This window comes from Triticum aestivum, chromosome 2D (genome assembly GCF_018294505.1).
Source record: "Triticum aestivum cultivar Chinese Spring chromosome 2D, IWGSC CS RefSeq v2.1, whole genome shotgun sequence".
Lineage (NCBI taxonomy): Eukaryota > Viridiplantae > Streptophyta > Magnoliopsida > Poales > Poaceae > Triticum > Triticum aestivum.
In genome coordinates, this window is record NC_057799.1 from 202004798 (window position 1) to 202021019 (window position 16222).

At 44.2% G+C, this 16222-nt stretch overlaps 1 protein-coding gene across 1 annotated transcript; it reads left to right on the forward strand.

Moving 5' to 3' along the window:
- The first annotated feature begins 8437 nt into the window (after window positions 1-8437).
- On the forward strand, window positions 8438-12742 carry LOC123052558 (extensin). Its single transcript, XM_044475802.1, has 4 exons — window positions 8438-8947; window positions 9053-9150; window positions 12316-12405; window positions 12496-12742. Exons 1-3 carry the CDS (start codon window positions 8440-8442, stop codon window positions 12400-12402), a joined length of 693 nt encoding a protein of 230 aa, XP_044331737.1. The 5' UTR covers window positions 8438-8439; the 3' UTR covers window positions 12403-12405; window positions 12496-12742.
- Window positions 12743-16222: the final 3480 nt, after the last annotated feature.

Consider the following 16222-nt stretch of genomic DNA (forward strand, 5'->3'; position numbering starts at 1 on the left):
AATGCTTTAGATATGGAGATCAAAAGCACAAGATGATGATGGCCATATCATGTCACATATTTTTTTAATTGCATGTGATGTTCATCCTTTATGCCTGTTATCTTGCTTAGAATGACGATAGCATTATAAGATTATCCCCTCACTTAATTTCAAGAAAATTCTCCCTGAGTATGCACCGTTGCCAAACTTCATCATTTCGAAGCACCTCATGATGATCGGGTGTGATAGACTCTACGTTCACATACAACGGGTGTAAGCCAGTTTTGCACAAGCAGAATACTTGGGTTAAACTTGACGAGCCTAGCATTTATAGACATGGTCTCGGAACACTGGAGACCGAAAGGTCAAACATGAGCCATATAGTAGATATGATCAACATGGAGATGTTCACCATTGATGACTACCCCATCTCACATGATGATCGGACATGGGTTAGTTGATGTGGATCATGTATCACTTAGATAACTTGAGGGATGTTAATTTAAGTGGGAGTTCATTAGTAATTTGATTAATTGAACTTAATTTATCATGAACGTAGTCCTGATAGTCTTTGCAAATCTATGTTGTAGATAAATGGCCCATGCTAATGTTCCATTGAATTTTAATGCATTCCTAGAGAAAGCTAAGTTGAAATACGATGGTAGCAATTACACGGACTGGGTCCGTAACTTCAGGATTATCCTTATTGTTGCATAGAAGAATTATGTCCTTGATGCACCGCTAGATGACAGACCTACTGCAGGAGCTGCTACAGATGTTATGAATGTCTGGCAGGCTCGATCTGATGACTACTCAATAGTTCAGTGTGCCATGCTTTACGGCCTGGAACCGGGACTTCAAAGACGTTTTGAACGCCACAGAGCAGAGCCGCCGAGATACCATGTCACGTAGTCCCATATATATCATGTAAATGTACGTACAACCATGTTGCAAGAAAGTAAATATGGCTATGTACGTACATACTGGCAGGGTCTCGAACGCGTACAGCAACGGCATCCTGTTCATCGGCAGCCAACCGGCTGGGTCAGAATGGAGAAAACAGCGTCGTGTTCATCGGGAGTCAACCGACTGGGTCAGAATGCGTCCTGTTCAACGGGGCCAACTGGCTTGAACTGAATAGCCAAAACAAGGTCTGGGGTACCGCAAAACGAAGGAAACGGCCTTTTGTTCGATCGCCTATGGTCGAAATAGGTTCCTATTCAGCGAGAGGGTGTGGCGTACCGCAAAACAGAGGAAACATACTTCTCTCCAATCGCCTACGGTCAAAACAGGGTCCTATTCATCAGGAGGATTGTGGCATACCGCAAAACAGAGGAAACCAACTTCTCTCCAACCGCCTACGGTCAAAATGGGGTCCTGTTCATCAGTAGGGGTGTGGCATACCACAAAACAGGACTCCATGGGCTACTGTTCATCCACCGTCTACTGTGTCGCTCCAGCCTCCACGGGCTACTGTTCATCCACCGTCGACTTCCTCCAGCCTCCACCGGCTACTGTTCATCCAACCTTCACGGGGTCCCGTTCATCCACCACCAACCGGTTGGGGTGTGGCGGCCTCCTTGGGGTACTGTTCATCCAACTTAACCGCCTATTACCATGGGGTCCTGTTCATCCAACCCCCACCGGGAACTGTTCATCCACAACTAACCAACCAGCTAGACTCACCACATGTCTCGACTCGTTCTACATATCGCGTGCACGGCAGCAACGAGCACTGTTCATCAAGAGGCAACACAACACATCGGCTGGCAACGTCTTGCACGGGGGCTTGACCTGCTTCAGTGAGCAGCGAGAAGGATCAATTGGGTTCAGTTAGCAGTGAAGGAATCAGTCGGGTTCAGTTAGCGGCAAAGGAATCGCTCGGGTTCAGTTAGCAGCCAAGGGATCGATCGATCGGCTTCAGTACTTAGTGGGATCGATCGCTCGTGTTCAGTACTTAGCTAGTGCAATCGCTCGCATTCAGTAAGCGAACGCCTTGCAAGGGTTCAGTAGCGAACTCCTCGCACACATGCGCATACGAGAGAAACGCACAACCACGCTGCATCGCTTGGCCGCGACCACCCACCGTAATCGGGGACTCCCCGAAATTTTCCTCGCCCTCACTTCTACCATGATTTTTTATGTCATAGAAGGCCCAAAGAATGTCATGCAGGTGCGTCTCCGGCCCGCCCAGGACGAAAAGCCCATTTTCTGTCATAATTTTTGACATAGAAGTAGGAGCCAACCACATCTATGATGATACATGTTTTTGTCACAATTATCGTCGTAGAAGTGTCATAACCATGACAGAAAAAGTTTTCGTTCGGGCCATATGTCACGGATGTGTCTTTTTTGTAATGTATCTCTTTTTGGTGATTTTGGGATTTATGGGAATTTATAGAAGTGGAATTAGGTCAAATGGAGGTACGTTGGGCCCACAAGCTCAGGTGGCGCCCCCCTAGGGGCATGCCGTGTGATCTTGTTGCTCTCCCATACATCTTCTAGCCTCCTCATGAATCTTCTAGTGTCCCTTCTGGTCCAGAAAAAATCAGCGTAAAGTTTCATCGTGTTTGGACTTTGTTTTGTACTGTTTTCTGCGGAACAATAAAATAGGCAAAAAATAGGAACTGGCACTAGGCACTGAGTTATTAGGTTAGTTCCTAAATGATATAAATTGTGTATAAGATTTATAATATAATAGCATGAAACAATGAAAAATTATAGATAGCGGGAGACGTATCAGCATTCCCAAGCTTAATTCCTGCTCGTCCTCGAGTAGGTAAATGATAAAAACAGAATTTTTGGTGTTGAATGCTACCTATTTTTACGGTATGAATGCTGAGAAATGATGAAGTAATTGATATCAACATAATAATAACCATGAATAATTCAACATAATCATTACTATTCAAATATATGATGCTTAACGAATGCTATCCCTACTCATTGGATTATGTATGCAAGGCATGACTCTTCCTTCACCACATTAATATAAATCATGAGCACCCCGGTGTCAAACCAGGCAATTGTATCATTTCGTACGCTTCAGCATTTCCAACTTCACTCCATACATGAGCGCGAGTCATGGACTTAGCACTATGGGTGGAATAGAATATGTTGATAGGACAAAAGTGGAGAAAGTCTCGCATCAACTCGGAGTAGGGAATGGAGAGGCATTTCAACTGATACCGATGCAGGAGTAGGGATTTCCATGCAAAGGATGCCCTAGAGCTATAAGTGTATGAAAGCTCAATACTCAAACTAAGTGGGTGTGCATCCAACTTGCTTGCTCATGAAGACCTCTGGCATTTGAGGAAGCCCGTCATCGGAATATACAAGCTAAGTTCTATAATGAAAATTTCCCACTAGCATATGAAAGTGACAAATCAGGAGACTCTCTATATGAAGAACATGGTGCTACTTTGAAGCATAGGTGTGGTAAGAGGATAGTAGCATTGCCCCTAATCTCTTGATCTGTTTTTTTCTTTTCTCATTTTTTTCAAGAACAATATCATGAACCTTGTCCCCACATTTTGGAGGACTCACCAGTCTCCATCATTCTTTACCTCACCGGAACAATGCTCTAATAATGATGATCATCACACTTTTATTTACTTACAACTCGATAAATTGAAATAGTATGCCTCTATATGAATGCCTCTGGTAGTGTACTATGATGTGCAATGATCTAGCATAACATGTATTACAATGATGAACGGTGGCTTTGCCACAAATAACATGTCAGTTCTATATGATCATGTAAAGCAATATCATGATGAACACACATGTCATAAGACAAAAGGTAGGTGGAAATTGCATGGCAATATATCTCGGAATGGTTATGGAAATGCCATGATAGGTAGGTATGGTGGCTGTTTTGAGGAAGGATATATGAGGCTTATGTGTGATAGAGCGTAGCATATCACGGGGTTTGGATGCACTGGCGAAGTTTGCACCGACTCTCGAGGTGAGAAAGGTAATGCATGGTACCGGAGAGACTAGCAATATGTGGATAGGTGGGAGTGTTGTATTAGTCCATGAACTCACATTAGTCATAAAGAATTCGTATACTTATTGTGAAGTTTTATTAGCACTCGGAGCAAAGTATTACTCGCATGCCCCTAGGGAGGAGTTTGGTAGGAGTTAACCATCGCGTGCCCCTGATTCAAACAACACAAAGGATTTCAATCAGACATAAAAATGCTCAAACCTCCCCACCATGCCATGACGGACACTTAAGTAAGTAATACATAACAAGCTTTAATATTGATATTTTTACTAACCAATGATCATGAACCAATACCCTTACATATTATTATGTCAATATAATCAAATCACATATTTCATATTCAGTGATCCACATGATTTTTTTTATTATATCACTCTTGTATACCTATCATTTTTAGACTAGTCTTATAACCCGTGCACATTACCACTTCCTATTTAAGAATCTCTCAAAAACGATTTAAGTGAAGCACGAGAGTGCAAATTATTTCTATAAAATATGACCACCATCGTGCTCTAAGAATATAAGTTAAGCACAAGAGCAACTTCATAGCTCAAAAGATATAAGTGAAGCACATAGAGTATTCTAACAAATCATGATGAATGTGTGTCTCTCTCATGAGGTGTGTCCAGCAAACAATTATTGTGTCAACCTAACAAGAAAACAAAATAAAACTATGGCACAAGATGCTCCAAGCAAAACTCATATCATGTGATGAATAAAAATATAGCTCCAAGTAACATACCGATGAATTCTGGACGAAAGAGGGGATGCCATCTGGGGCATCCCCAAGCCTAGACACTTTTGGTCTTCCTTGAATATTACATTGGGGTGCCTTGTGCACCCCCAATCTTAGGGTCTTGCCACTCCTTATTACTTCATCCATCGTGATCTCACCCAAAACTTGAAAACTTCAGCACCCAAAACTCAACAGAAACTTCATGATGTTCATTAGTATAATTGGCAAATCATAAACCTTAGGTACTGTTGTAAATTGATTCATAATTATTCTTGCATAATACCTACTATATTCTAACTTCTCCATGATGATGATCCATAGCATCATTAAAATAAGCACACAATGCAATACAAAAGGTAATCTGTCTAAAACAGAACATTCTGTAATGATCTGAACAAAAACCATACTTCTGTAACTCCAAAAATTCTGAAAACTTATGACAACATGGACAATTTTTATATCAATTATGTGTAAAAATTCCAGACCAAGACCACCTTCCAGTAAAAAGAATAAACTCCTACACTGGGCGCAAAAGTTTCTATTTTTGCACAAAATTGATTCAACTATCATCCAAATTATCCCAAAGGCTTTACTTGGCACATACACTAATTAAAAGGTAAATACAGAATCATTACAGTAGCAATAATAATGTCATCAAGCCAAAATAGAAAATAAAATTATTGGGTTGTCTCCCAACAAGCTCTTTCTTTATAGCCATAAGATAGGCTTGAGATTTCAGTGATGCTCACATGAAAGATAATAATTGGAACACACACAGAGCATCATGTACCATGTGAAAAACACATTTAAGTCTAACATACTTCCATAGGCATTTTATAAGTAAACAAAGTATCAAGACAAGCAATATCTAGCATATGCAAAATTGGAAGAACGAAGCATTAATAATGTCAACACAAATGGAGGTAATTTAGTGACAGGAAGATTTTTATAACCACATTTGCCTCTCTCAAAATAATTACATATAGGATCATAATCAAACTAAAAAATATAGCTACCATATAAAATATTCTTTCTATGATCCACATACATAAAGTTTTATACTCTTCCAAAATAGAGGGATTAACATCAACTAAAGTCATGACCTCTTTGAACCCACTTTTATCAAAAATTTCATATGAATGAACACTCTCGGAATATGTGGGATTCTTACTACCTAAAGTTGACGCTCTTCCAAACCCACTTTTAGTTGTATTGCAAATCATTATCAATTATAGATTCATCATGAAGTTCAAATAAATTTTCAAGATCACAAGAAGCATCATAATTATCACCCAATCATGATCATTAGCACAGTTGATATTCATAGAATTTATACTAACACAATTACAATCATGCTTTTCATTCAATAGATGCATCCCAATAGCATTCTCTTTTATCACTCCTTCATTGTTAGCTATTGGTTTACAATATGCAGCAAATTTGAAAAGATTAGCTAGCGGATGCGTATCCATATATCTTATTTGCTATTTTTATTTTCTATTTTTGGGTGTCAATGATAAGGATAACATAACTAGGCAACTAAGAAGTTGAACAAGTAAATGGCAATGTGTATGAAGGGACCATGAGTTGTTTGATGAAGTCTCCCCGGCAATGGCGCCAGGAACTCTTTCTTATATTTGTGAGCTACGTTGGGATTTTCCTTGAAGAGGAAGGGTGAAGCAATATAGTAGCGGATAGTATTTCCCTCAGTAGAGAACCAAGGTTATCGAACCAATAGGAGAGTCACGCAAACAACCTTTAGCAGTACCTAACACACACAGGAGCAAATACTTGCACCCAACGCGGGCAAGAGGGTTGTCAATCCCCTTGTACTCGTTAATTGCAATGATTAAATCTGATACTAGTAGATAGATAAATCACAAAGTAAAATAAAAGTAATAAAATTGGAGCAAGGTATTTTTAGTTTTTGTAATATGATTAAAATAGACCCGGGGGGCCATAATTTTCACTAGATGCTTCTCTCTCATAAAAATAGCATACGGCGGGTAGACAAATTGCCGTTGAGCAATTGATAGAAAAGCGCATAGTTATGATGTTATTCATGGCATGATCATGTGCATAGGCATTATGTCCGTGACAAGTAGACCGACTCCTGCCTGCATCTACTACTATTACTCCACCAATCGACCCCTATCCAGCATGCATCTATGATATTAAGTTCATGACAAATAGAGTAATGCTTTAAGCAGGATGACATAATGTATACAGAATAAAACCAAGCAATATGATTAAAATCCTTCATTTTCTCCATAGTAGCAACAACACAATACTTGCCTCGCTACCCATTCTATCACTGGGTGAGGACACCGCAAGCTTGAACCTACTACTATGCACCACTTCCACTAAAGATTTACAAATCAACTTGGCCAAAGAAAACCCATAGATCGGAAAGCATTACATAGCTATAACAATCATACATAACAAAGTTAAGAAAGACTCAATTACTTTCAATGAATAATCCAATCATAACCCCACAATTCATCGGATCCCAACAAAGACACTGCAAAAGAAGATTACATAGAATAGAACTCTGAGGAGAACATTGCATTGAAGATCAGAGAGAGGGAAGAAGCCATTTAGCTAATCACTATGGACCCGTAGGCCTGTGGTAAACTACTCATACATCATCGGAGGTGCGGCAAGGTTGATCTAGATGCCCTCCATGATCGACCCCCCTCTGACAAAATACCGGAAAATGCATCCAGATGGGATCGCGGAAGAACAGAAGCTTGCAGCGGCGGAATAATTGTTTCGTGTGTCTCTCTGGTGGTTTGGGGATTTATGGAAATTTACAGAAGTGGAATTAGGTCAAAGAAGGCACGTGAGGTCCACAAGCTCAGGTGGCGCCCACCTCGGGGCGTGCCGTGTGAGCTTGTGGCTCTCCCGTACATCTTCTGGCCTCCTCCCGAATTTTATAGGGTCCCTTCTGGTCTAGAAAAAATCATCATAAAACTTCATCTTGTTTGGACTTTGTTTGATACTTTTTTTTTGCAAAACAATAAAATAGGTAAAAACAGGAATTGACACGGGCACTGAGTTTATAGGTTAGTTTCAGAAATAATATAAAATTGCATATAAACCATATAAGATTATTAATATAATAACATGAAACAATAAAAAAATATAGATACATTAGAGACATATCAATATATCAAAGGAAGTTGAAGGCACGGGCGGATTGATAGTAGAGATCAAGGGCATTTTGTCTAGGCCAGAATACTTAATTTGTTCTCGGATTTCCTCCCGTTTCGGCATTCTTAATTTGTTCTTCCTTTTGTCCATCTACATTATTCTTCCATATTATCGGATTTATTTCAGGATTTTCGACGATGCACATTCAGTGGGAGGAGACGTTCCCGTCGACGACGAGGTATCTACGGTGACTTCGTAAAATTTAAGATGATATGTCGGCTCAGTCTTTCGAAGATACTCATAAGGATAGGGATGAATGTATGCGCATGTATATGAACACTTGCGTTTGTACTGTGTTAAAAACATTATCTGTCTTTTATTACCTACTTATTTTCGAGCGCACACATGTGCACGAATCACGACGCGGTTTACTCCAAGCAGAACATTTCTGCTCAATCACAGTGCACGAGGTCTCGGAAAACGCGGCGTGTTCGCTCGTATGGACCAGCGCGCGTTGTTTAATTAATAGTACTAATTGGGAGAAAAGGATAAAACAAAAGAGATGCGGGCCAACATTTTACTACTCCCTACTCCACTGCCAACAAAAGCTCCACTGCCATTGTCTGCAATGGCGTCTCGGCCTTTCCCACGGGAGTCCCGGCCTCCTAGCTCTAGCTCTCTCTCCGCCTCCGTTCAAATGGGATCCTCGCCTGCGCCTTCGCCTTCGCCTTCGACTTCGCCGCCGATGCCGATGATAGGGAGGGCCGGCAACCTCACCGTCTTCATCACGCCGCCGTCGCCGGCCAGCACCCCGCGCTCCTCGCGCCCGTCCGACTCCCCAAGGCCGGACTTCTCCACCCCTACCTCCCGCACGGGTACGGCACCGCCTCCGGCGCAGAAGAGCGCTAGCCCGCCCGCGCCGCCGGTCAAGTTCTCGCCCCCTGCACCGCCCGTGAAGGTGTCCCCAGTGCAGGTGCCCCCGCCGCAGTACGGAAAGGCTTCTGCGGGGGGCAAGCACGACGGATCGGCGTTCGGCTTCTTATGGGACGCCGTCGCGCGCGTGCAGGAAGGTGATGGGGGAAAGCATTTTCGTCAACTCAATTGCATCTCAATTTTCTCTTCACATTTCCTGGATTGCGTGTTCTGATGCGCGGGATTCTTCTGGGTTGCCGCAGCGCACGCGAGCCTGGACGAGTACGTCGCCAACTGGTTCGGATTGGATCAGTCTAAGTACCAGTGGGCTCTCAACGACTACTACGATACCACCGGCAAGGTTCGTGCTTTTCGATTTCTCCTCTGCAGTTTCCCTCTAGCTTTGAGGAATCGGATTCCATGCGTGTCCACTTGGTTCTCTTTTTCATTCATGTTCTTAACTGGATCTGCGACTGCATGTGAGAACAATTTGAGAGTAGAGTTTCATACGTACTAATTTTGCAGTCTTTATAATTATGATAATTATTGTGATGAAGATTTGGTGGGTGAATTGCATCTGTGGTTGCGCTGCTCTTGTTATCAGTTGAGGTTCAAGTGTTGATTAGGCAGTGCTGGTTCCTAGTGCTTACTGCAAAACTAAAGTCAATCTCATCTTGTTATAGTATCTGTAAAGCTGGAAAAGGAAGATAGAAACACAAGGCAAGAATAGATGCCTAATCACACCTTTTAGCTCCTATAGAAATGATGAAGAATTTCCCTGGGCACAAAATGTGCACTAGGCTTGTCATATGTCTAGAGTAGCATACTTTGAAGCTTTTGTAAAGTTGTTCCTTTGTTCTAGCTTTGAGTGCACCGGCTGTTTGAATTGATTATAGCCTCTCAACATACTTGTGTCCGCCTTATGTTTATTCTTGACAATCATCACTGGCAAGCAGGTGAAATAACAGACCTTGTCTTTGCTGTTATGTTATTTGCATCATTCAAGTGCTCATGTCATTAATCTAATTCTACCCTTTAACCTTTAACCATATGTTCAAACGCAGAAATGGCACTAGAGTGATAGGAGGTTTGATTGGGGATTGGAGAGAAACAAGCATAATACTACTAGCGTGTTACTACAGTTGAAAATAGTTGTCTTTGGTACCATACTTGATGTGTAATTAGTGTATCTATACTTACGTCATTTCACAATTTGGCCTATATATTGCATAATTTCACATTCATAATACAATTTGGGGTTGAAGGTGGTTGGCGTTAGATTTTGTAATGGTTGGAGTATTTCTAATTGTAGGAGATGTCATCATGTTACAATAGTGATGTAGCGAATTGGTAGAAGCCTTAGGTTGTTACAAATATAATATTCAGAAAGGATTTGTTGAACCTTTTACCATGGAGATAGTGTTACTATGCCCTCCAGTTCAAAAGGGTAAGTTGTAATGTAATATACTTAAAGTCTCCGTTACTATAATACTTTGAAGGCAAGACACGATATAAATGTTTAAAAAGATATCGATAGCCAGAGTCTGTAACATTTGACTGCACATAATCTAAGAGCATCTACATCCGGATCCCTCAAATTCCCCTATAGGTCCGGGCGGACGGCCCTGTCACTACCCGGTCACGAAATTGCCACCCAACTGGACCCCTCAAAACCCCCTATACGCCCAGGCTGTCCGGCACCCCCCAAACCCAGCCCGTATGTGGGACGGATATGGGGAGACCCGGTCGCGTTGGCCACGTCAGACTAGCCCACCCTAAACCCACAAATATGCGCCCCTAGCCGCATCCCAGACCAAACCCTAGCCACTCGACTCCACTTCCAATCCGCTTCCCCCAGCTCCTCTCCAGCATGGTGGGCAGCGGATCTGAGTCCGGCAACTCTGGATCCGACGGGTAACGGATCTGAGTCTGGCAACTCCGGATCCGTCGACTGGGACCTCGTCCCATGCAAGGAAGAGGAGTTGGCTGTCCAGCTGGCTGTCCGCTGTTCTCGGGAGGAAACCCGTGCTCCGCCATCAGAGTCACTTGGTGGGAATCCATTGCATCCGCGCAAGTGGGGCTTGTATCCGGCAGCTTGGGGCGCATGACCGCGGCAGAACCGGAGGCGACGAGCAGCGGCTGGAGGTACCGGCGCGCCTAACCGGACGGCTCCGGGCTGGCAACACAACCCTTGTGGTGGAGCCTCGCCCCCGTGACGTCGGGCTCTGAGTCCAAGGTCAACGCCGTCATACGGCACGACCACTGATGCGTCAAGGAGCGGCGTGCCCGCCGTACGAGGGAGAAGTTGCGCCATGCTGCAAAGGACAAGAGCGCTGATGCCCTCCATGCCCGCATCCTGGCAAAGCGGCAAGCCCAGACGGCGTGCTCTCGCACTGGAGCAAACCCGGGCACTCCGTGCCCTCGGCGGCCTTCCCCCCCAAAGAGTAGATCTAACTTGACCCATAGTGCATCTTCGATCGCTACTTATGCAACGAAGAGGGCAAGGGCAAGGGCAAGGGCGGCCGTGGGTGAACTTCCTCCATAGCCATAGTTTATAGCTAGTAGAACATGCCAATTTTTGGTAGTCCGATGGCATGTATGAGAACTCTCCAATGCTATGTGTGTTAATCTAGATGAAATGCGTATGCTGGTTTGAACTTTGCATGAAGATTGTTGGAATTGGGGGTTTTCGTATGAGGGAGACGGCTGTGGACGCGGACACATTTGAGGGGTGACCGGGCGCTGTCCGCGGACGCATCCGGGCACTTGTGACGTATGGGGGGGGGGGGGGTCACATTTGTGAGTTGCGGTTGTAGATGCTGTAAACTATTTATTTCTGTGGATGGGAGGGAATATGGTGCAGCATTTCTGTTTCAAAAATAAAATCATCCTCAAACCTAGCTATTTTAATATTGTTAAGGCTTAAAGAAAATTGTTGCTTAGATTAGCGGAAATGGGTATATGAAAATATATTCAATGGTGCCCTTTATTGTATCTCTTGGCACTTAGAGCATTGTAAGGCATGGTATGCTAACACATTCTTATGGCTTCTGCAACTGGATTAGCTATATCTAGTGATGAATGCATGTGTGCATTCAGTTCCAGTGATCCGGTCTAACTTCCACTGTCACACACCCCATGCCCCACGGTTCTATCTGCCCCATTGAACTTGGGTTCTGTAGCTGCAATTTAGAAGAATGCTGGATATGATTTACAGTGTAAATATTATTTGATATAAGAATAGTGTTACTAGTTTCCCATCTAGGATTCTTTTTTTTATCGACTTGATGAATGTGTTCTTCAGGGTTATCAGCCCTTGTGTCTCCAAATCATACCTCCATGCATATGCGGAAGCAATTTCTCAAGGGGTGTCACTCAGACGCCCTGTGGCTGTGGAGTTGTATTTTTTGACCCACTTGTTGCTCCATTCAGTAAAATCTGATCATTTATTACTTGGACCAAATCAGTGAGATGCTTATTTCAATGGACAAAGGTTACATGTTGCATCTTTCTGATGTCGCTGCAGGAAGTGGAATATGGCAAAGCTGGGAAGCCAAAGGAGCTTACTACTACTACTACTACTACTAATAATAATAAAGTGCAGAAAGTTTAGAAGGTTGGTCCATATGGTTAAACATTCACTCCTTTTTGTTTCTCATCCTTTTTTCTTTTTGCTGATCGGCTGCATGTTTAATCCTCTTGGCAGCAAACTTCATTCCAGGTTGTGTGTGTAGTGAAGCGAAGTTCTATTTGTTAGATCTTGTCATTGGGGCTTCAAGAGTTTTTGCCTCTTTATCTACCTGATGAAGTAGGGTCTACATTTGACACAAGGGGCACTTGGATCATCGAGAGTCTGAAGTTATTGTTATTTGTTGGCTCCTTTCAGGGTCTGCTGTAATCTGAGACGCAAATTGCGTATTTGCAGTGGCTAAATGTTGCAGTTCAACATCTTATCACATTGTCTTGCATTGCATATCGATTGCACGGCATAAATTTCCCTCATCATTTCACTTTACCCCTGCTGGGTCTGGATCCCCTCGGCGAGTGATCGTATCTCATTGCATATATTTGTCCTAAATGACCCTTTAGTGCTCACTTTACTTCTCTCTCACAAAACTTATTGAGCTCCTTTTCGGTACACCCCCTCACTAAACACGTATAATAAGGGCAGTATGGCCTTTCCACAAGAACGTATACCCACTTCTCTTTATTTTTTTTTGAGAAGGAAAAACGCATACCCACTTCTGTATGGTCTTCCGGGACGAGGGGTATGTACATGTAGAAGTTTGCCCACCTGATCCGCCGGCACCGCCTTAAGATGTTTCTATTCGTTCACAAAAAAAAGTGTCCCGGTGGCTGGGCCCCATAGGGCGGCCGTGCCAGAACACAAGGGGTAAGAGCAACTCCGATGGGGCGACTCATTTCGTCCGCTGGCGTCCGTTTGGATCGGTGCGGACACAAAAGTCGGTCCAACGCGTCGACCCAAACGAACGCGCGTCCGTTTGGTGTTCGCCTGCCGACCCATTTTCGGCCCATTTTTGAGCCAGATTTGCGTCGGCGCGGACACGAGATGGACGCGTGCGCCTACTCCTCATCCCAGGCCCGTCGGTCGGTGGCGGCCACTATCATTTCCCCCCATTTTTCCCAAAAACCCTCCCGCCCGCGCGCTCCCGCCCCACACCCCGCCATGAAGGACGCACACGACCTCGACGCCGCCGCCGGCCTCGCCTCCCTCGCCTCGGCCGGCGCCCCCGCCCCCGCCGGGAAAGGCAAGCCTCGTGCCCTGCGCAAGACCGCTGCCGCGACCAAGCCAAAGAAGCCGCTGACGCCCGCATAGTGGGCAAGGGAGTCGGCCAAGAGGAAGGACCGGAGGCACGCCGCGGACGCGAGGGATGAGGCCGCCGCGCAGCAGGAGGTCACCAACGCCCGCGTCGCGGCGGCAACGAGGGAGGCGCTCTACATGCTAGGGTTAAACCTTGGCCAGCACGACCTCCTCAACGCCGCCGTCACTGCGGCCAGCACCAGCTCATCCGCGTTTCCTCGGATGATGCTGCCCGACTCGCCCCGCGCGTCGGCTTGCAACCCGGTGCCCGGCTTCCACGTGTACGCGCAGGCCTCCCGCCTCTCCGGGGAGTGCTCGCCCGACGTGAGCGTGGTCGCGCCTTCCACGCCCGCGCCCATCGACCTCAACGCCACCCCGGTGGCCGGTGGCTCGTCATCCGGTGGCGCGAGGTGATACGTCTCCAATGTATCTATAATTTTTGATTGTTCCATGCTATTATATTATCTGTTTTGGATGTTTAATGGGCTTTAATATGCTCTTTTATATTATTTTTGGGACTAACCTATTAACCGGAGGCATAGTGCCAGTTTCTGTTTTTTTGCCTATTTTAGAGTTTTGCAGAAAAGGAATACCAAACGGAATGAAACCTTCGCGAGGATCTTTCTTGGACCGAATGCAATCCAGAAGACTTGGAGTCGAAGTCTGGAACTCCATGAGGAAGCCATGAGGCAGGAGGGCGCGCCCAGGGGGGTAGGCGCGCCCCCACCCTCGTGGGCCCCTGTAGCTTCGCCGACGTACTTCTTTCGCCTATATATACTCTTATACCCTAGAAACATCAGGGAGTGCCACGAAACCACTTTTCCACCGCCGCAACCTTCTGTACCCGTGAGATCCCATCTTGGGGCCTTTTCCGGTGATCTGCCGAGGGGGAATCGATCACGTAGGGCTTCTACATCAACACCATTGCCTCTCCGATTAAGCGTGAGTGGTTTACCACAGAGCTTCGGGTCCATAGTTATTAGCTAGATGGCTTCTTCTCCCTCTTTGATTCTCAATACAAAGTTCTCCTCGTTGTTCTTGGAGATCTATTCGATGTAATACTCTTTTGTGGTGTGTTTGCCGAGATCCGATGAATTGTGGATTTATGAACAAGATTATCTATGAATATTATTTGGTTCTTCTCTGAATTCTTATATGCATGATTTGATATCTTTGCAAGTCTCTTCGAATTATCGGTTTAGTTTGGCCTACTAGATTGATCTTTCTTGCAATGGGAGAAGTGCTTAGCTTTGGGTTCAATCTTGCGGTGTCCTTTCCCAGTGACAGTAGGAGCAGCAAGGCACGTATTGTATTGTTGCCATCGAGGATAAAAAGATGGGGTTTATATCATATTGCTTGAGTTTATCCCTCTACATCATGTCATCTTGCTTAATGCGTTACTCCGTTCTTATGAACTTAATACTCTAGATGCATGCTGGATAGCGGTCGATGTGTGGAGTAATAGTAGTAGATGCAGAACGTTTCGGTCTACTTGACACGGACGTGATGCCTATATTCATGATCATTGCCTTAGATATCTTCATAACTATGCGCTTTTCTATCAATTGCTCGGCAGTAATTTGTTCACCCACCGTAATACATGCTATCTTGAGAGAAGCCACTAGTGAAACCTATGGCCCCCGGGTCTCTTTCCTATTATATTACATCTCTTTTATTTACATCGCATCTCGTTTACTATTTTGCAATCTTTACTTTCCAATCTATACAACAAAAATACCAAAAATATTTACTTTACTATCTCTATTAGATCTCACTTTTGCGAGCGACCGTGAACAGATTGACAACCCCTTTATCGCATTGGTTGCAAGGTTCTTGATTGTTTGTGCAGGTACTAGGTGACTTGTGCGTTGTCTCCTACTGGATTGATACCTTGGTTCTCAAAACTGAGGGAAATACTTACTCTACTTTGCTGCATCACCCTTTCCTCTTCAAGGGAAAACCACATGCTAAAGAGGTAGCAAGAAGGATTTCTGGCGCCGTTGCCGGGGAGATCTACGCCAAGTCAAGACATACCAAGTACCCATCATAATCTGTTCTCCCTCGCATTACATTATTTGCCATTCGCCTCTCGTTTTCCTCTCCCCCACTTCTAAAATGATTTTCGAAAACCTTTGCCTTTTCTTCGCCCCTCTTCTGTTCGCCTCTTTTCGCTTGCTTCTTGTGCGTCCGTGTGTTAGATCATTTGTTTTGCCTTCATGGCTAGTCCTCCTATCATTGTTAATACTCCCGATAATGAAGTTCTCAATTTTAAACAAAGGGAGGGAGAAAATCTAAAAGATGCTTGGTATAGAATTTGCAATGCTCAAAATAGATCTACTAGAAAGCAATCCACTTCCGTTCTTCTTTGCAATTTTTACGTAGGCATCACTCCTTGGAATAGATATGTTCTTGACACCATTACCGGAGGGAATTTCTTGGGAAGCCATACTTTTGATTCTTATAATACTATGATAGATTTGTTAGGCCCACCACCTCTTTTGGTCAATGGAACTATGTTAACTTTGGAACATGTGATGCAAAGGCTTGATATTATTGAAATTAAACTGCCACTATAGATTTAATCAAAAATTTGGATAAAAAGATCCACAAC

Coding starts and splice junctions, on each gene's coding strand:
- LOC123052558 (XM_044475802.1), top strand. CDS start 8,440: ATGCGGGCCAACATTTTACTACTCCCTACTCCACTGCCAACAAAAGCT. Junction 8,948..9,052: donor CGTCGCGCGCGTGCAGGAAG/GTGATGGGGGAA, acceptor GGGTTGCCGCAG/CGCACGCGAGCCTGGACGAG. Junction 9,151..12,315: donor ACTACGATACCACCGGCAAG/GTTCGTGCTTTT, acceptor ATGTCGCTGCAG/GAAGTGGAATATGGCAAAGC.